Source organism: Ovis aries, chromosome 1, assembly GCF_016772045.2.
Source record: "Ovis aries strain OAR_USU_Benz2616 breed Rambouillet chromosome 1, ARS-UI_Ramb_v3.0, whole genome shotgun sequence".
NCBI lineage: Eukaryota > Metazoa > Chordata > Mammalia > Artiodactyla > Bovidae > Ovis > Ovis aries.
In genome coordinates this window covers 167,054,851-167,075,226 of record NC_056054.1, presented here as the reverse complement: position 1 = coordinate 167,075,226, position 20,376 = coordinate 167,054,851, and the positions used below count along the sequence as shown (strand labels likewise).

The following is a 20,376-nucleotide window of genomic DNA, read 5'->3' as shown; positions in this document are numbered from 1 at the left end:
AGTGAAGTTACAGCCAGACATTAGAGTTACCTCCTTAAATCCACCTTCTCTTTTTCTTTGGCTTTTTCTGAACAGCCCCCTAAATGGGCCAGGGGTGGGGGGAACGGGGGTGCTTTCTACAACCTAGCTCTTCAAACCCGGCAGTCAGAAAGCAGTGTCCTTATTGTGTGCCTTCACTGACAAACTAAAGGACAAGGAATCTGAGATGTAAGTAAAACAGAGTTCCTCTAACACGAAAATTTTTATGTGGAATGAATTTAAACAGAGAATGAACTATTAGGCAACTCTGAAAGGATTTCTTCTAGGACGTTTGGTTTCACTGTGGCTTTTTTTCTTTAGGGATACTTTCTACTGTCATCTCTGTATTGCCAGCTCCCCCCCCCCCCCCCCCCCCCCCCCCCCCCCCCCCCCGCCTCTGCAGTGTTACAATCCAGCGTTAGAATCAGACAGGAAATGTCTGGTTCTCCAACAGGAATGGGCATCTAGACCTAAACTCCAGAAGGTCCTCAAAACTTTAAGACAGCAGAGCTTGAAAGAAGCCTGACTTCCTCTCATCTCAGGAAGAATGTGTAAGTGTGTGTGTGTGTGTGTGTGTGTGTGTGTGTGTGTGGACACGAGTGCACTCAGTTGCTCAGCCGTGTCAGACTCTTTTGTAATCCCATGGACTTCAGCTCTCCAGGCTCCTCTGTCCATGGGATTTCCCAGGCAAGAATACCGGTGTGGGTTGCCATTTCCTCCTCCAGGCGATCTTTCCCAGTCAAGGATCAAACTGTCTACTGCATCAGCAGGGGGATTCTTTACCACTGGGAAGAAAAAGCAAAATATAACACACTTAAGTTCACACTTTAAAAAGTTAAACGGTAAGTGCACTTTTGAGACAAAGTGAAATTGAAGTGTTATTTTGTTCCCTTGTACCTGCTGATCCCTCAAACCGCTGCCCTGGACCACCCTCTTGTTTTCTACCACCCCCTACCTCCCCCAGGGTTCCTACGCACCCCTTGTACTCTGGGACTATAGTTTTACTTTCAAAGAAGAAAAAAAGCACCTTCCATATCTTATTTATTTATTTATTGCACACTGAGCAGTCAGACAAATGCACTCCACTGTAGGCATAAACCCTGGAGAGAATACTGCTTAAAACAAGAGAAATAATACACTTAAAAGTAGATTTACGGCATGAGCAACAAGCTAGATCTACGAAGATAATGCTAACGATGAACAGCTTTTGGGGGGGGCAGGGAGGACCTCAGGCTCAGAAGGGGCAGGTCTTATTTCTGTTGTTTCCCTTGGGTATTTATTTCCAAATACTTTCTGGGTAACTGCTATTTCCTTTAATATAGCCAGGAAACAGACTAACCTCTGGCATGTAACACACAGATATAAAGGCTTACCTTCTACGTGCTTGTCAAGCACCCTGATGTATCACTTAGTACCTGAAGCTGGGAAGTATCAGTCAATTGGTATTTAATAAAATGATGGTTGTTCAGAATGGTAAAAAAATGGATCATATTGGAACATCAAACATATTTGCCTGGTGAAAAGTTACTCTTAACTTCCATAGGATATAACTTGCATGTTGCTGCTGCTGCTGCTAAGTCGATTCAGTCATGTCTTACTCTGTGCGACCCCATAGACAGCAGCCGACCAGGCTCCCCCGTCCCTGGGATTCTCGAGGCAAGAACACTGGAGTGGGTTGCCATTTTCTTCTCCAATGCATGAAAGTAAAAAGTGAAAGTGAAGTTGCTCAGACATGTCTGACCCTCAGCAACCCCATGAACTGCAGTCTTCCAGGCTCCTCCGTCCATGGGATTTTCCAGGCAAGAGTACTGGAGTGGGGTGCCATTGTCTTCTCTGATAATTTGCATAGAAAGGCTTTATTATGGAGCCTCCCTTTCACAAGTAGCATGGAGTCAATCATTTGAGTTCTAGAATATAAGAACATCCACTAAATGAAGTTAACACTGTTGTTCCAAAATAAAAATCAGTATTTTAACCTACTGTGTCTATATAAGCCCCATATATATATATAAGCCACATATATTATCTGGAGGAGGTCATGGCAACCCACTCCAGTATTCCTGCCCATAGAATCCTCATGGACAGAGAAGCCTGGCGGGCTAGTGTCCTTGGGGTCGCAAAGAGTCAGACACAACTGAGCAACTAAGCACATACATATACATAAACTATATATAAACCACTGTTTTAATATTTTATTATAAACCTGAATGGCCAAGCTATGTATATGATGATATCACTCAGCTAAACTGTTAGATACACTTTTATAATTAAGTCATGAAAACATGGAAAATATTTGTGTTAAATTTTAAAACATTTACAAATCATATGTTCTCTGTGATTACAGCTATGTGATTTTAAAAAACTAAAAGAAATCAAACCAAATTGCTAATGCTCATTGCATTCAGATGATAGAATTATGGACCCTATCCATAGGTTTTCTTCTTCTAGATTTCATAATTTTTTTTTAATTTTATTTTTTATTTATTTTTTTAATTTTAAAATCTTTAATTCTTACATGCGTTCTTATATTGGGTTAGCTAAAATGTTTGTTCAGGTTTTTCCATGGCCAACTCAATATTTAACATCCTTTATACTTACAATGGAAAATATATATTTAAAATAAACTATATTATTTGATTGGCATGCTAACAGTCACAACTCTGTGGTATTGGCTTAAGTTAAAGTTTTTAGAAGAAATTAAAATATTGTATCTAGAAATGGCCTAGGTAATATTCCAATCTCCCCATTTAGGCATTTTTTTTAAATTTCCACTTGAGTGTAGAAAGACAAATTAGAAGAAGGACAGAATGAATGAGCATACTTTAAGAAACTGTGTCATCAAATCTTTAGTACATAATATCACTAAATCAAAAAATAACTAGATGAGGTCACATGAAATCATTTATACAAACAAGTAGCATCACTCCAAAGCTCCGGAGGGGCAGTGGAAATTGAAATTCTCCTAGGAAGACATGACTTAGCCTTCCCCAGTGACACTTGAGAAAATGCTCCAAAGTTCTTTCATGAAAAATAAAACTTTACAAAGTCCAAAAAGTTCCTGTTGAAAAGGGCTATGGACTCTCATGCACCTTAGTTCAAATCCAAACTCAAGTTCTTCATCTATAAAATGGAGCTAATATTGCCTGCAGTATTAGATCCTGATCAGAATTAAATGTTATGGGAAAAGCCCCTAAAATAAGACAAAAAAATATTATTTCCTTAGTTCTATCTTCCCTCTTCCCTTAGTGTTTCTCAAAATGTAGAATACCACCATTGCATCAGGATCCTCGGATGTCTGCCACTAAGGCTGACTCCACAATTTTCTGCATTTTGATCAAATAAATGATCATTAAACACTCTAAAGCCTAAAGACCATTAAAATTCAACTATATTAATATATTTAACTACCTGGTCTACTTCAGACTCACAAAATAATTTAAAATTATCTTTACTTATTTTATAAACTTGAAGCTGGCCCTCAAGGCTAGGAAAGGAAGATCTCCGTATCTCTGTTTTAAGTTAAAAACTCAGATTCTTTGACCCATTCTTCTGAGCGCATATTTTCATGCATTAGGCATTTTTCTTCATTTCTGAAGCCTCCCCAGTTTCTTCACAGGTTCCTTTGTTGTTGTTGTTGTTGTGTTCAGTCGCCAAGTCGTGTTTAACTCTTCACAACCCCATGGACTGCAGCACACCAGGCTTCCCTGTCCCTCACTATCTCCTGGAGTTTACCCAAAGTCATGTCCATCACATGTTCCTTTAGGGATAAATAAAACTAGACTCTATGTGGCTCAAAAAGAAAAGAGGACTAAGTGGTCACAAATTAACTTAAACTTATTTAAAATTAATAAGATAAAGACAATCAGGTAAAATTGATAATTCAATTATTTTAAGGTAGCCAGTAAGAATAGCACCTTTTACTTCCAAGCATAAGCATTACCTTATGCCCAAATCAACCCTTCACAGGTTTCAATATCTAAATTTAATTTTTAATTAGATTTTAATTTCTAATTTGAGTGTGCAATTCAAAATAACAACCAAAAAAGAAACACTCAGTATTGCTGGAAATAATTTGCACAACTTTATAACAAACAATAGCAATCTTTACATAAAAGTCAATTCTTAAAACCCTCAAACTTCAGAACACAAAAATAAAGCTGCCTTTATATATTTTCCCTTTCAGTTCCAAAAGTGGTTATTTTAGAATAAGTATTCATCTTTAGCTGAATCAAATAAGTAACAATCACCCAATGCAAATATCAATTTTATATATACTGCTTTCATCTTTCCCTTTTGCTTCTTTTCCAGATTAAAGTAGGACACTATAAATATTCTCATTAGAAAGTTCTGACCAAGGATACTGGCCTTTTCAGGTAATTCAGAAAAAAACTGGATCATCAAAAGAAACTCTTGAGACACAGCTGTCTTCAGTGTGTTACAGGAGCCACTGACTGCAAGCCTTGGGTTAAATTCACCTCCACTGAAGATGGACCAATTATGCTATTCATGCAAACATGCTCCTTTACCAGATAAACTACAAACACTCCACTGCCAACCAAACTTGCCCCTTCCACTTAGGTCAGAACATTTTTCACACTTTATAGCACAGTAATATCCCCTGCCAAGAAAAGCTAGTTCAGACACACTCATTAGTATCTTTGGTTACAAGGGCAGTATAATGTGTATATGCTGTTAATAATGGTTCACCCGTGGCTAAGTCAAGATAGGAAAAAAATCCTATAGGTAGATATAAGTGTAATCTGCATTTTCCAAGCTCCTTACAATGATTATATAAAGTCCAGCTCCTTTCTAAATTTTAAATACACATAGAAGCCATCTCTGCATAGGGCCACCTATGTAAAAAAGTTTATCTTTTTGTAGTGCAGGTGAAAGAGAAGGTCACTGAAAAGTGATTCCTCCAGTTCCCTCTGGCAGGCTAGGTCTCCAAGGGGCACACAAAGGACAAGAACATGTCCACTTGGTTCTTCACAATAACTTCATCTGGATGTAACTTGTGGGGTAGATAATGGGCCAGGGTCATCTCCCAGGCATCAACAAGATATACTCCAACCCCTGAGAACATCTTCCGAAGGATGGTGTCCAGCTGAAAGTTATACCAGTCGCTGTTGAAAAGGCTAATCTCAGGTCCCAGCTCCTGGACATTGGCTGTCCGGATGACTACCACAGTCTTAGGGCTGCGGTCCAGGAGCTGGACCACAGCCCGACGGATGTTCCTGAGCCGCCGGATATACACTTCCAAGGGGAAGGTGCTGAAATGAGACCACACGGCTATGGCAACCACTGTGTTCTTCCCTCCCACGATGCCATTCAGCTCATTGGCCACATAACGGAGGTCACTGCTAAAGACGGTCGTGAAGCGGATGGGTGGACCGTGGCAGCGGTATTTGAGAAGGATGTTGTGCTTCTGGTCCACTGCCAGGAATGGACCCACATTCTTGGGGCTACCCAAGTTAAACTCCACTAAATCTGAAACAAGGAAAAGTCAGACTCATAAGCATGGTTAAACAAAGCCATATACCTATATTATTCTTTAGTTAGTGGCTTCAAAGAACAATTTTTTAAAATAAAAGTAAAACAACAATGGGGAGAGAGATGGGAGGGGACATCTGTATACCTGTGGCTCATTCATGTTGATGTTTGGCAGAAACCAACAGAATTTTATAAAGCAACTATCCTTCAATTAAAACGAAATATTTTAAAAAGTAAAATAACAAAAAGGTACAAATGAAAACACTTATTTCACTTCACCTTGGCACCCCACCCCCCACCCCCCACCCCCAGCTTCAATGGACCTTTATTCTAATATATTTATTAAGTCACTCCATAAGCATGAAATTACAAGTAATATCATCAGCAATAGATTCTAGACCTCAGAAGCAAAATAACCAGTTTGCGTCTAACTGTTAGGCCAAGAAATCTTCCTATCTGCATTGACTGATTGTTGAATATCTAAACATCAATTTGACATTTACACATTATTGTTCTAACAGACAAATATTTCTTCCAGGTCAAAAACTATAACTTCGGCTTTTTAACAAACACATAACAGTAACCAAATACCTCTTTTTATAATAAGCAAAAAAAAAGAAGCAACCTTGCTTCTTCTGACTTTCAATTTCACCTTATGCATGGAAAACTCTGTTAATGTCTTAGAAAACTTCTCTCTGTGTTGTAACAAAGACAGCAGCACAAATTAGAATTCCCTTCACTCCTTCCCCTTTATCTAAGTTGGGTTTCCAAGTCCAGCTCCTCTGTTGATTCCAGGAATCAGTGATGATCCTCCCTTATTACCCCTAAAAAAAGCTGTATAATTCACAGCTGAACATTGACCCCATGAGGAAAGAGGATTTGTCTCATATCCCTAAAGAGTCCTACAAGTGCCTTACACAGACCAGATTAAATAGCCATTGGCAACCCAACTGAATTAACATTGCCTAAGCATCTATTCTGTGCCAGCACTGATGTGTTATAAGCCAGTGAGGCAGGACTTCCCTGGTGGTCCAGTGATTAAGATTCCTCCCTTCCACCGAAGGAGATAGGAGTTCTATCCCTGGTGGCGGAACTAAGATCCCACATGTTACATGGCATGGCCAAAAAGAAAAAAAAAGTAATTAATGAATTAGTTTCCTAGCTTAAAAAAAAAAAGTCAGCAATGCTCAGATGGGAAAGTCACAGTCCTTGCCCTCAAGGAGTTTATAGTCATTTTTGAAGAATTAACATCAAACTATAATTGTCCCATATTATTTACTTTTAAGAGTTAAAGTTAAGGTTTCACTTTTTTTTCCATGAAGTCCCACCCAGGCTTTTCTAGATTCTCATACCTAATTCTCACTCTCATTATACTTAGCATTTGGCCCCAATTAAATTGCATAAAAGTTCAATTTACCATTCTTTCTTCAGATTAAGATCAAGCACTGACACAAGGCTTTATCAGGCAAAAATCTGTCTGCAAAGGCTACGGTGGAAAATGAACAAGACACTCAATGTGATCACTGCTATTAAAGGAAATACCGAGCTCATTAGAACTTAAGAACCAAGCAAATACCAACTGCTAGAAGGCCCTGCCTGGTCAGCACCAAACTCTGCCTAGCATCATGCCATACAAATGGTTTCCCTTCTCCTGCTTAACTTGTCTTTTATCAACTAGAACTCTGCTATGTCTGTTTCCATTTTTTTTAAAGCAAATCAAAATCATAATTAATTTTCTAGTTTTGGGGGTCATATTTACTTCCTGATTTCCTTCAAATGAAACTAAGTTGATATAATAAACAGAAGAGAAAAATAAAAAACACCACACACAACCACTCACAACTGTGGAATTTTGTTTTGTGAAAAGTCCTGTCCATAAACAGCCATCAAAAATAGTTCTCACAAAATGGTACAGATGAACTTATTTGCAAAGTAGAAATAGAAACACAGCTGTTAGAGAACAAACATACAGATATTAAGGAGGGATGGAAACGACCCAATCAAAAAATGGGCCAAAGAACTAAATAGACATTTCTCCAAAGAAGACATACGAATGGCTAACAAACACATGAGAAGATGCTCAACATCACTCATTATTAGAGAAATGCAAATCAAAACCACAATGAGGTACCACTTCACACCAGTCAGAATGTCTGTGATCCAAAAATCTGCAAGCAATAAATGCTGGAGAGGGTGTGGAGAAAAGGGAACCCTCCTACACTGTTGGTGGGAATGCAAACTAGTACAGCCACTATGGAGAACAGTGGGGAGATTCCTTAAAAAATTGCAAATAGAACTACCTTATGACCCAGCAATCCCACTGCTGGGCATACACACCAAGGAAACCAGAATGGAAAGAGACACCTGTACCCCAATGTTCATCGCAGCACTGTTTATAATAGCCAGGACATGGAAACAACCTAGATGTCCATCAGCAGATGAATGGATAAGAAAGCTGTGGTACATATACACAATGGAGCATTACTCAGCCGTTAAAAAGAATTCATTTGAATCAGTTCTGATGAGATGGATGAAACTGGAGCCGATTATACAGAGTGAAGTAAGCCAGAAAGAAAAACACCAATACAGTATACTAACACATATATATGGAATTTAGGAAGATGGCAATGACGACCCTGTATGCAAGACAGGAAAAAAGACACAGATGTGTATAACAGACTTTTGGACTCAGAGGGAGAGGGAGAGGGTGGGATGATTTGGGTGAATGGCATTCTAACATGTATACTATCATGTAAGAATTGAATCGCCAGTCTATGTCTGACGCAGGATACCGCATGCTTGGGGCTGGTGCATGAGGATGACCCAGAGAGATGTTATGGGCAGGGAGGTGGGAGGGGAGTTTATGTTTGGGAAAGCATGTAAGAATTAAAGATTTTAAAATTTAAAAAATAAAAAACTAAAAACAAACAAAAAAAAAAAGGAGGGATGGGGGAATGGAATGAACTGGGAAACTGGGATTGACATATATACACTACCTGTGTAAAATAGATAATTAGTGATAATAGATAATAAAATAGTAAACTTAATAGATAATAAAATAGATAACTATTTTATTATAACAGGGAACTCTACTCAGTACTCTGTGGTTACCTAAATGGGAGGGAAATCTTAAAAAAGAGGGGATATGCGTACATGTATAGCTGATTCACTTTGTTGTACAGTAGAAACTAACACAACATTGTAAATTAACTATATTGTAATAAAAATTAATTTAAAATTAAAAAAAAAAAACCAGTTCCCACAAAGCTGTTGGTCAGCTCTGTAAACTCTAAGCAGGGTTTTCAGTCTTGCTGCCCTGGATCCGCCCCTCCTCGCTCTATCCACACCCTTTCTGGGAAGAGGAAAAGGCCTCCTGAGAATAAGGGACGGCCCTCCAATGAGCAGGGTTTTGTTCCAAGTCTGAAGAGCTGCCCAGAGCCCAGCAGTGAGACCAGGAAGCTAAGAAGGCTGGACTGGCCAGACTCCCTTGGTGACAGGCAGCTCATCTCAGAGTCACACAGCAGACGGCCCAGTGGGCGACACAGGGACACTCTGTTGCCTGGATGCAGTAAACTGGACTACAGTTTGTCTGTCTCCTTCCACTTAAATCTATTATAAACTTGGAGTAGGACCAAACAGAACTAGAAGAGAAACAACGGAAAATGTTCACTTCCATTTCCCAGCCTAGAATGTCAGAAGGGAAGACACCTATGAAGTGAGTGTCCAGCGCTTCATCACACACTTGGAGAAAGGAAGCCCCGAGAAGCAGATGATTTGTCCAGAGTCACACGTCTTGTCAGTGGTGTGAACTGCAACAGGCAGCCAGAACTTTCATTGACGCATGACAGCCCCACCACTGGTCAGAAACTATCACTCATCTCTCCAGCATTAGGACCCACCTTTAGTCCTTTGGAGAAGTCAGTTTTCCCTCACCTGGTGCCTTTCTGCAGGTACTGGACTGGGTCTGCTTATTTCAGAGCTGGATCTTGTATGTATGGGAGTTATGAAGCAAAAAGCAAAGTACCAACCTGGAACAAATGTAGTGAGGTATTCAAACCACTGCCTGATTGTTGAGTCACCAAAGAAATACACCACTTTTCTCTGTAAGCATTCTGTAATGTTGTCAGGGTCATTAAACTGGCGCATCTTAAACCTCCTGGGCCTCCACTGATCTTTGTAATAATAACCAGAAGGAAAAGTTCCTAAGCCTTGAGATAGTTCTAGGCTGTTGGTTTCTGAAAGAAAAAAAAAAAAGATATTCTGAAATTCTCTTCCAACAAGTCATACATAAGAAATGTTTCAAGTTAAAACACAATTATGCTCCTATGTTTGTTAGCCTGCTGGTTATGGGTGACATTTCCGGCTGTCACATCTCAAAGAAATCCCAGACTTTCCCTCTCCTACAAAAAGTTCTCCTTTGCACAAAAATAAGATTTAAAATGGGTGTGAGGATGTTTGTGGACAGAAGGGGAAAGGGGACATTGAGCATTCCCTCTGATGAAGCATGTTTTTCTCAAAATAAAAGCAGGCAAAAACCAAGGAAATGTGTAGATCTAAGCGCTGTCTGGGGTTATGGCTCACCCAAATGCCTGTGAGGCAAGTAACAATTTAAATTAATATTTTACATATGCATGGCAGTATTAGTCCTTACTGTTTCTCAGCTCATTCAAAAGTTTCAATCAATGGGTCCCACAATCAAATATTAACTCAGAAAACCATCACTGAACACAGAAAACAAACCAATGACACAAGATCTACAGACTTACTCTCCACAACACAAAAGGTTCAAAAGTCCTTATACACAATGAATAATATTAAAATTGCATCAGGGACTTCTCTGGGGGTCCAGTGGCTAAGACTCCGTGCTCCCAGTGCAGGGGGCTGGGGTTCCATCCCTGGTCAGGGAACTAGATCTAGATCTCACATGCCTCAACTAAGATCCAATGTGGCCAGATTTAAAAAAAATTGCATCAGCAGTGTGTACTCATGCTTGTAGCGTAGTTACACATGATCACACAAGCATCAGGACACCTTTCACAGTGACAGTCAACACCCTTCTTACCAAACACCTCCCTCAGAAAATGCCACTGGAATTTTTCAGTGGAAACAGAGCATTTTACTTGCTTCAACAGGGAGGCCTAATATTTCCTGCAAGTTTACTCTGCACCAGACACTCTTCTGAGCAATTAAATGTATTATCTCATCGGACGCTCACAATAACCCTTCAAGATAGGTCCTACCTTTCAAAACAGTTAAGTAATTTGACCTCAGTTCCAGAGCCAGGAAGTAGCAAAGCCAGGATCTAATCTAAGCAGGTGAGCCCCCACGGCCATGCTCTTAACCACTGCGCTACATCACTTCCCAAAACAAGATGTCTGTGGATACCGGCCATTTTCTTTTAGGCTTTTTTTCTGGAAAGTGTACATTTATTCATTTCTAGCACTTATTATTCAAGTTTATAATCTTCCAAAAACCACCTATCATTTTGTATCACTCCCTTACACACCCCAAGGTTCAAATCTTGATCATAATCCATCAATGCTATAGTCTCACCTGTCTAACCACAATTCAAAATCCAAGAGCTCACATGACTTAGAAATTGAAATTTAAGCAAGTCTCCTACTCATGACTATTTTCAGCTTCTTTGATTTCTTTATTTAAAAAAAAAAAAATTCTACCTCCTTCCAATGCCTGTCTGCTTGCTCCAGTTCATTTTTTCTTTTCTTTCTTTATTTATGGCAGTGCTGGGCCTTCACCGCCGCAGGGGCCTTTCTCTAGTTGTGGCTCCTGGACTCTAGAGCACAGGCTCCATAGTTCTGTGCACACAGGCTCAGCTACCCCTGTGGCATGTGGGATCTTCCCGCACTGGTAGGCGGGCTCTTTCATAGCGAGCCACCAGGGAGGCCCCTTCTTTGACTTCTTGATATTATCTATATTACTCAAAGTTATTTTGGTTTTATTCCCTTCAAAGAAGATGCCCTATTTGATAGAGGGTGCATATTTAATCCTTTTTCTTAGGCATCTGCAAATTCTTTGCAGGTTCAAGGTCTCAACTGAAAAGCAAACAGCATTGTAAATGCTTTTGTGGCAAATGTGATTATCAAAGAAAACTGGGGGGTAGGGTAAACATTTGTTTGACTTATTCAAAAGCAATTTCTCAACATGCTACTAAATGAGGCATAACCATGTCATCTCATCTTGCCCAAAGTTCCTTATTACATCAACACATAAAGGTTGCACAGGCCAGAGCACACACCTGGGGCCCAGAGAAAATATCTACTGGAATGGGAATCAAAAGTGATTTTAAAGTCACAATTTTTGCTAGGTTAAGTTAGTACACTCAGCTATTCTGTGTCAAGTAAGTGTTACAAAGAAACATGTATATCACACCGGAAACAATTACCATTTCCATTCAAATGTTAATTATATTCACTATCAGAGTTAAGTCAAGCAAAGCAAATCAATTACTGAACCTCACATTAATTCTTTAAACATGCAGCACTAGATAACAAAAGGTATTTTTAAAGAGAAATATGTATACCTACACTGCCCTCTTATGGTCAACTGGGACAAAAATATATCCCGACTAACAATTTCAAGCAGTCTGAACTGTTTAAAAAGCCAGCGTTTCTTGGAGCTCAGAAAGAATTTTGATGTAAGTTGTACTGTATAAGCGGAATAAAAATAATTTAAAAACATAACCAAGTCATTACTCAACTTTATGTTTATCTTGAACATTGATGGTGAAGGAAATTTATACGGCAGTGGTTGTAAGAGCAGACATAAAGATCTTTATGCAAAATCAGAAGGGATAGTTTTGATTATTTGCAAGTAAGGTCCATAGGGGCCTTCTCTAAAATGTCTTGCTGCTGCTGTTGCTGCTAAGTCACATCAGTCGTGTCCAACTCTGTGCGACCCCATAGACGGTAGCCCACAAGGCTCCCCCGTCCCTGGGATTCTCCTGGCAAGAACACTGAAGTGGGTTGCCATTTCCTTCTCCAATGCATGAAAGTGAAAAGTGAAAGGGAAGTTGCTCACTCGTGTCCGACCCTCAGCGACCCTATGGACTGCAGCCTACCAGGCTCCTCCATCCATGGGATTTTCCAGGCAAGAGTACTGGAATGGGCTGCCATTGCCTTCTCCGCTAAAATGTCTTGGCTTCTCTTTAAAAGCCCATAGCTTAAATTTTCCTCCAAAGAGCATCATTCCATATCATTCATTAGCCATAATAAGGGCTATTTGGGCCACGAATGGGACTAAATGAGAAAAATGGGCAGAGATAAATTTCCCTAAACCATTTAGAAAGAGTGGTATGAGAGGGACACTGTGTGAAATAAGGGTAGGGATGTGTATGTACCAACACGGGTCCTTTTATTTTTCTGGCAGGGAATTAGAATTCAGGAGGGGAAAGAAGGACAAGACCAAGAAGAAATGGAGGCAATCAATTCCCTATCTAGGAACGTGAGCATAGGAGCGCCACCTCCGGGAGGTAAGGAATGAGGACAGTGTGCCGAGCTGTCCGGCCACACCCCGTCCCGTGTTGGGAACGCGAGGAGCGCCTAGATCCTTAGAGATCACAGTGGTTTGAGTTTTTACTGAACCTTGAATTCCCCCTACAAAACTTTGATAATTTTTTTTTCTTTCTTTTCCCTAAAAGCTAAGCATGTTACACAGGAAGGCTAAAAATGCTATCTGAGGTAGAAATAGCTGTAGATTCAGAGAATGTTGAAAGGGACCTCAGAGAATGCTAGCCCAAATATCTCTTAAAGGTAAAGAAAGCAAGTCAGTGACTTGCCAAGGTTTCTTAGGGAGTTGAGGAGATGGGAGATGGCAGAGGTGGAACCATTTATAGAGACTTACATTTTGTTACTGAAACGGTGGTAGGAGTGGGCTTCCTTTCCCCAAATGATCCCATGGGCAGAGGAGCCTGGTGGGATAGAGTCCATGGGGTTGCTAAATAGTCAGACACAATGTAGAGACTAAACAACATGTAGCATACCAATCCTTTGATTTCCTAAGTTAACTGGACCTGGACCTTGGTTTCAGTTCAGTTCAGTCGCTCAGTCATGTCCGACTCTTTGTGACCCCATGGACTGCAGCACACCAGGTTTCCCCATCCTTCACCAACTCCTGGAGCTTGCTCAGACTCACATCTATCAAGTCGGTGATGCCATCCAACCATCTTATCCTCTGTTGCCCCCTTCTGTTCCTGCCTTTAATCTTTCCCAGCATCAGGGTCTTTTCAAATGAGTCAGTTCTTCACATCAGGTGGCCAAAGTATTGGAGCTTCAGCTTCAGCATCAGTCCTTCCAGTGAATATTCAGGACTGATTTCCTTTAGGATGGACTGGTTGGATCTTCTTGCAGTCCAAGGGACTCTCAAGAGTTCTCCAACACCACAGTCAAAAGTATCAGTTCTTCAACGCTCAACTTTCTTTATAGTCCAACTCTCACATCCATACATGACTACTGGAAAAACCATAGCCTTGACTAGACAGACCTTTGTCGGCAAAGTAGTGTCTCTGCTTTTTAATATGCTGTCTAGGTTGGCCATAGCTTTTCTCCCAAGGAGCAAGCGGAGCATCTTTTAATTTCATGGCTGCAGTCACCATCGGCAGTGAATTTGAGCCCAAGAAAATAAAGTCTGTCACTGTTCCCACTGTTTTCCCATCTATTTGCCATGAAGTGATGGGACCAGATGCCATGAACTTCATTTTTTGAATGTTGAGGTTTAAGCCAGCTTTTTCACTCTCTTCTTTCACTTTCCAAGAGGCTCTTTGGTTCCTCTTCGCTTTTCTGCCATAAGGGTGGAGTCATCTGAGGACCTTGGTTTACTGGGTTGTTGTGAAAATTCAATATTATGATGTGCAAAAGTACATTTTTCACTGTAAGGGGCTATACTAGAGTGCTAGAAATATGCTGGACATTCTATAAACACTCTATATGTTGATCTGGGTAGTAACTGATTAATTCATTTCCTATTGCTATGTAAGAAATCAATACAAACTTATTGGCTTAAAAATAAGAGGCAGACTTCCCTGGTGGTACAGTGGGTGAGAATCCTGCCAGTGCAGGGGACACAGGTTCTGTCAGGAAGATTCCACGTGCCATGGAACAACTAAGCCAATGTGTCCCAAGTACTGAGCCTGCACGCCTACAGGCAGTGCTCTGCAACCAGAGAAGCTGCCAAAGTGAGACACCCGGGCACTGCAGCAAAGAGAAGCCCCTGCTCTCGACTAGAGAAAGCCCATGCACAGCAACCAAGACCCAGCACAGCCAAAAAATAAGTAAATAAAAATTTGATAATTACATTTTACAACAAGGATTATTTGTTTCCCCACAGTTCTGCATGTCAGGAATCTGGGCTGCGGTATGGCAGGGTTCCTGCTCAGGATCTCAGATGGAAATCAGGATGTCAGCAGGGCTGTGTTCCTTTCTGAAGGCTCTGGAGAAGAATCTGCTACCAAGTTCATTCAAATCGTTAGCTAAATTCAGTTCCTTTCAGTTGTCAGACTGAGTTTCTCATTTCCTTGCTGGTTGTCAATCAGGGAATGACCTTCAGCTCCTAGAAGCTGCCTACAGTCCTGGCCCAGTAGCCTCCTTCGTCTTTAAAACCAGCAATGAAGAATCTCCATCACCTGAAATCCTTCTCACACTTTCAATCTTTCTTCTAGAAGTACCAGGTCACTGTTAAGGACCTATATGGTTAGGTCAGATCGACCCAGGATCATCTCTCTCTCTCTCTCTTTTTTTAAGTCAACTTTGTCATACAGTCGAAGGGCATGGATCACTGGGGAGTCACCCTACAAAGATATGTACAGACGTAAAACTCCATTGTACTATATGCCTCGTATCTGTGTGCTTTACTGCCTATAAGACAAATTTCAATAGAGAAAAACAGCAGAAAGCTATAAAGATGTTGATATTTATTCTATTGTTATTAGATCTAGTTATATACTAAACTTTCATTAAGCTCCCCCCAACACATGAGCTCTAGTTTAGTTATTGATGAGATTAGAAACCATCAAAGTGCTGAGACATTAGGCTAGTGGTCTGAGGACCACAATGTTGGTGCTTATAAAAATCCAGCAATAATTCTGACCCTGGGAAAGCCTGTCAGAAATCAGATGCTTAGCTTTAATAAGGTAGTCTAGTCTAACTGAAAGTTATGTTTCTGTGCTGAAATCATGTCCATGCATGGGGGTGGCACTGGCAATCTAGAGCAAATCCACGAGACTGCTTGAGAAGGAAAATCAATTAACTAAGGAATTGTTAATTCCATACATAGTTGAAGAAATTCCCTGGCAGTCCAGTGGTTAGGATGCTTTCACTCTGTGACCAGGGTTTGACCTCTGGTGCAGGAACTAAGATTCTGCACACAGTGCAGTGGGACCAAAAGAGGAAAAAAAGAAAAAAGATCCCACAAGCCTTGTAACGCAGTCAAAATAATAATAAATAAATAAATATCAACATGTCAAAGGGAAAATAAAATCTTCAAAGTATAGGATTCATAGGTGGAAATAACAAAAGTGGAAAGACTATGAGCCCTTCCATGGCCTCGGCAAAGAAAATACACAATGGGCCTGAAATACCTTGTGGTACCTTCAGAAAGTAAGGAAGAGCTCAAGAAAAAGTGAAATAATTAATTAAAAGAACGAAAGCATTGTCAAAAGGGCACAGAGCCAAGTGAAAGAAGTTCCCAATTACCAAAACTGGAACAATCTGAACAACAACCGAATTGGATTATAATTCAAAGAAATAGTCAAAATGGTCGTTAGCCTATACTGATGAAATTAACAAATGATAAAGAATGGACAACTCTTCCTTACAAAAAAAATTCCGATTAATAGATGTCTTAAGAATGAGAGAAAGAGCAGGTCATCATTAGAACACTACAGAAGTAACTGCTACAGGAAGATCGGGTGATGAATGCTGAAGCTAGTAGATGAAAGTTTAAACAAAAACAGAATGTTTTACATAGTTTCTGTATTATTAATTTCCTGTGGCTGCTGTTAACAAATCACCACAAATTTAGTGGCTGAGAACAATACAAATTTATTCTCTTACAGATCTGATGGCCAGAACTCCAAATTCAGCATCATCGGGCCAAAACTAAGCTGTGGGCAGAGCCACACTCTCTCTGGAAGCTCTAGGGAAGAATCTGTTTCCTTGCCTTTTCTAGAGCTGCATTCAGTGGCTCATGGTCCCTTTCTCCATTACTAAAGCCAAGGTCATGACATCTTCAAATCTCTCTCTGCTTCCATCTTCACATGGCCTTCTGTAGGAAGCCTCCCTTTGCCTCCCTCTTAAAATGACACTTGCGACTGCATTTAGGGCCCACTCAGATATTCCAGTGGAGAAGGCAATGGCACCCCACTCCAGTACTCTTGCCTGGAAAATCCCATGGACAGAGGAGCCTGGTGGGCTGCAGTCCATGGGGTCGCTGAGAGTTGGACATGACTCAGTGACCTCACTTTCACTTTTCACTTTCATGCATTGGAGAAGGAAATGGCAACCCACTCCAGTGTTCTTGCCTGGAGAATCCCAGGGACAGCGGAGCCTGGTGGGCTGCCGTCTATGGGGTCGCACAGAGTCGGACACGACTGAAGTGACTTAGCAGCAGCAGCAGATATTCCAGATACTCTCTCCCCAGCTCAAAAACCTTCACTTAGTCATATTGGCAAAGTTTCTTTAGCCATATAACATATAACATCCACAAATTTGAGGGATTAAGATCTGGATATTTTGAGAGTCCCTTGGGCTGGCTGCAAGGAGATCAAACCAGTCAACCTAAAAGAAATCAACCTTGAATATTCATTAGAAGGACTGATGCTGAAGGTGAAGCTCCAATAGTCTGGCCACCTAATGTAAAGAGTCGACTCACTGGAAAAGATCCTGATGCTGGGAAAGATTGACAGCAGAGAAGGGGATGACTGAGGAGATGAGAGGGTTGGATGGCATCACTGATTCAATGGACATGGGGTCACAAAGAGTCAGACATGACTGAGCAACTGAACAACAACATCTTTAGGGGCCATTATTTAGCCTACCACAGCCTCAAAGTATCTCCCCAGAATATCATGTAGATACAAAGATGGAAATAATTAGTTTACAATGGAAAACCTGGCAGACACCACTTAAACCAGGTGATCAAGGTTTCGTCAGCAATACATCTGGACATCATGTACCTCCGCAAAAGGATACAGCATCATTCTTGTCCTAGTCTTTCCAAAAATGCATAACCTCATTCCACTCATAAGAAAACATCAAACAAACTCAAGTTCAGAGAGATTCTAAGAAATATCTGACCAGTGCTCCTCTGAAGTGTCAAGGTCATGGAAGGCAAGAGTCTGAAGATCTGTCACAGTGGAAAGACTAAGGAAATGTACAATTAAATGCAATGTGGGGTCTGCACTGCATTTTGGAAGCAAAAAATGGACATCTGTCAGAAAACTGATGAAATCCAAATAAAACCTAATAGTTTAGTTAATAATGTTACACAGATGTTCCATTCTTATTTTTGTTAAGTGTTGTGTGATTTCTTGGGCTTCCCTGGTAGCTCAGCTGGTAAAGAATCTGCCTGCAATGCAGGAGGCCCAAGTTCGATTCCTGGGTCAGGAAGATCCCTTGGAGAAGGAACAGGATACCCACTCCAGAATTCTTGGGCTTCCCTGGTGGCTCAGATGCTAAAGAATCCACCTGCAATGCGGGAGATCTGGGTTCGATCCCTGGGTCAGGAAGATCCCCTGGGAAAGGAAATGGCAACCCACTCTAGTATTCTTGCCTGGAGAATCCTCATGGACGAGAAGCCCGAAGGGTTACAGTCCATGGGATCACAGAGTCAGATATGACTAAGCGACTAAGCACCGCTGTGATTACTTAAGAAGTTAGTCTAAGGGGAAACTGGGTGAAGTCTATACAAGAACTTTGTACTATTTCCACAACCCTTATTTAAATCTCAAATAAACAGAAAACAAGACATTTTAAAAAGAGGACAAAGGGAATGACGGAATTAGGGAGGAAGGCAAGGAGGGAGGGAAAAGGAATGAAACTAGTAAGAATGGGAGCCGTTCATTTAGTATCTTTGAGTGCCCTCTGCTGGTCACTAAGCTGAACATCGATGACATTCCCCCATGCTGGACTTCTTTGTTATTATACAAAGTAATTGTCCTTCTCTTTTCTTTCCAATTGTTTACCTGCTCTGAAACAGTTTTCTCAAACCCATCGTACCCTGCTCTTACTGACTTATGGTTTCTTTCTTCCTCTAAAAACCCATCAAAGCCTCACTAGGTACTGAATTTTTCTTTTCTCTGAACAAAATTTTAGTTGTCCAGTGGCTCAGTCATGTCACTCTTTGCAACCCTACAGACTGCAGCATGCCAGCCTTCCTTGTCCTTCACTATCTCCCAGAGTTGGCTCAAATTCATCTTCATTGAGTCAGTGATGCCATCCAATCATCTCATCCTCTGTCATCCCCCTCTCCTCCTGCCTTCAATATTTCCCAGTGTCAGGGTCCTTTCTAATGAGTTGGCTCTTCACATCAGGCGGCCAAAGGATTGGAGCTTCAGTTTCAGCATCAGTCCTTCCAATGAATATTCAGGGTTGATTTCCTTTTGGACTGACTGGTTTGATCTCCTTGCTGCCCAAGTGATACTTGAGTTTCTCCAGAACCATAATTCGAAGCTATCAATTCTTCAACCTTCTTTATGGTCCAAGTTCATATCTATACATGACTACTGGAAAAACCATAGCTTTGACTATATGCATCTTTGTTGGCAAAGTGATATCTCTAATTTTTAATATGAAATTAAAAGTGTCTTTTAATTTCATGGCTGTAGTCACCATCAACACTGATTTCAGAGCACAAGAAAAGAAAATCTGTCACTGCTTCCACTTTTCCCCCTTCTATTTGCCATGAAGTGATGGGACCAGATGCCATGATGTTAGTTTTTCTGAATGTTGAGTTTTAAGTCAGCTTGTTCACTCTCCTTTTTCACCTTCATGAAGACGCTCTTTAGTTTCTCTTTACTTTCTGTCATTAGGGCATCTGCTTCAGCAATACATGAACCATGAACTTCCAGATGTTCAAGCTGGTTTTAGAAAGGCAGAGGAACCAGAGATCAAATTGCGAACATCTGCTGGATCATCGAAAAAGCAAGAGAGTTCCAGAAAAACATCTACTTGTGCTTTATTGACTATGCCAAAGCCTTTGACTGTGTGGATCACAATAAACTGTGGAAAATTCTGAAAGAGATGGGAATACAGACCACCTGACCTGCCTCTTGAGAAACCTATATGCAGGTCAGGAAACAACAGTGAGAACTGGACATGGAACAACAGACTGGTTCCAAATAGGAAAAGGAGTAGGTCAAGGCTGTATATTGTCACCCTGCTTATTTAACTTATATGCAGAGTACATCATGAGAAACACTGAGCTGGATGAAGCACAAGCTGGAATCAAGATTGCTGGGAGAAATATCAATAACCTCAGATATGCAGATGACACCACCCTTATGGCAGAAAGTGAAGAGGAACTAAATAGCCTCTTGATGAAAGTGAAAGAAGAGAGTGAAAAAGTTGGCTTAAAGATCAACATTCAGAAAAGCGAAGATCATGGCATCTGGTCCCATCACTTCATGGCAAATAGATGGAGAAACAGTGGAAACAGTGTCAGACTTTATTTTGGGGGGCTCCGAAATCACTGCAGATGGTGACTGCAGCCATGAAATTAAAAGACGCTTACTCCTTGGAAGGAAAGTTATGACAACCTAGACAGCATATTAAAAAGTGGAGACATTACTTTGCCGACTAAGGTCCATCTAGTCAAGGCTATGGTTTTTCCTGTGGTCATGTATGGATGTGAGAGTTG

At 40.7% G+C, this 20,376-nt stretch overlaps 1 protein-coding gene and 1 long non-coding RNA gene across 9 annotated transcripts in view; one reads left to right on the top strand and one right to left on the bottom strand.

Moving 5' to 3' along the window:
* Positions 1-419: 419 nt before the first annotated feature.
* On the top strand, positions 420-2,276 carry LOC132659953 (uncharacterized). Its single transcript, XR_009601042.1, has 2 exons — positions 420-569; positions 672-2,276. It is a non-coding gene; the product is annotated as an uncharacterized LOC132659953 (long non-coding RNA).
* Positions 2,277-4,076: 1,800 nt separating this feature from the next.
* NXPE3 (neurexophilin and PC-esterase domain family member 3) overlaps positions 4,077-20,376 on the bottom strand; it is a 61,360-nt gene continuing 45,060 nt past the window's right edge. For 6 of the 8 annotated variants that reach the window (XM_060416991.1, XM_004002891.5, XM_042233243.2 and 3 more), the window contains 2 exons: positions 9,537-9,743; positions 4,077-5,505 (listed from right to left, as the gene is read on the bottom strand). In XM_060416991.1, coding sequence (XP_060272974.1) covers positions 4,955-5,505; positions 9,537-9,743 — 758 coding nt within the window. In that variant the 3' untranslated portion in view covers positions 4,077-4,954. The remainder of the gene's footprint in view (positions 5,506-9,536; positions 9,744-20,376) is intronic. The other 2 variants (XM_060416997.1, XM_015092419.4) reach the window with 1 other exon arrangement.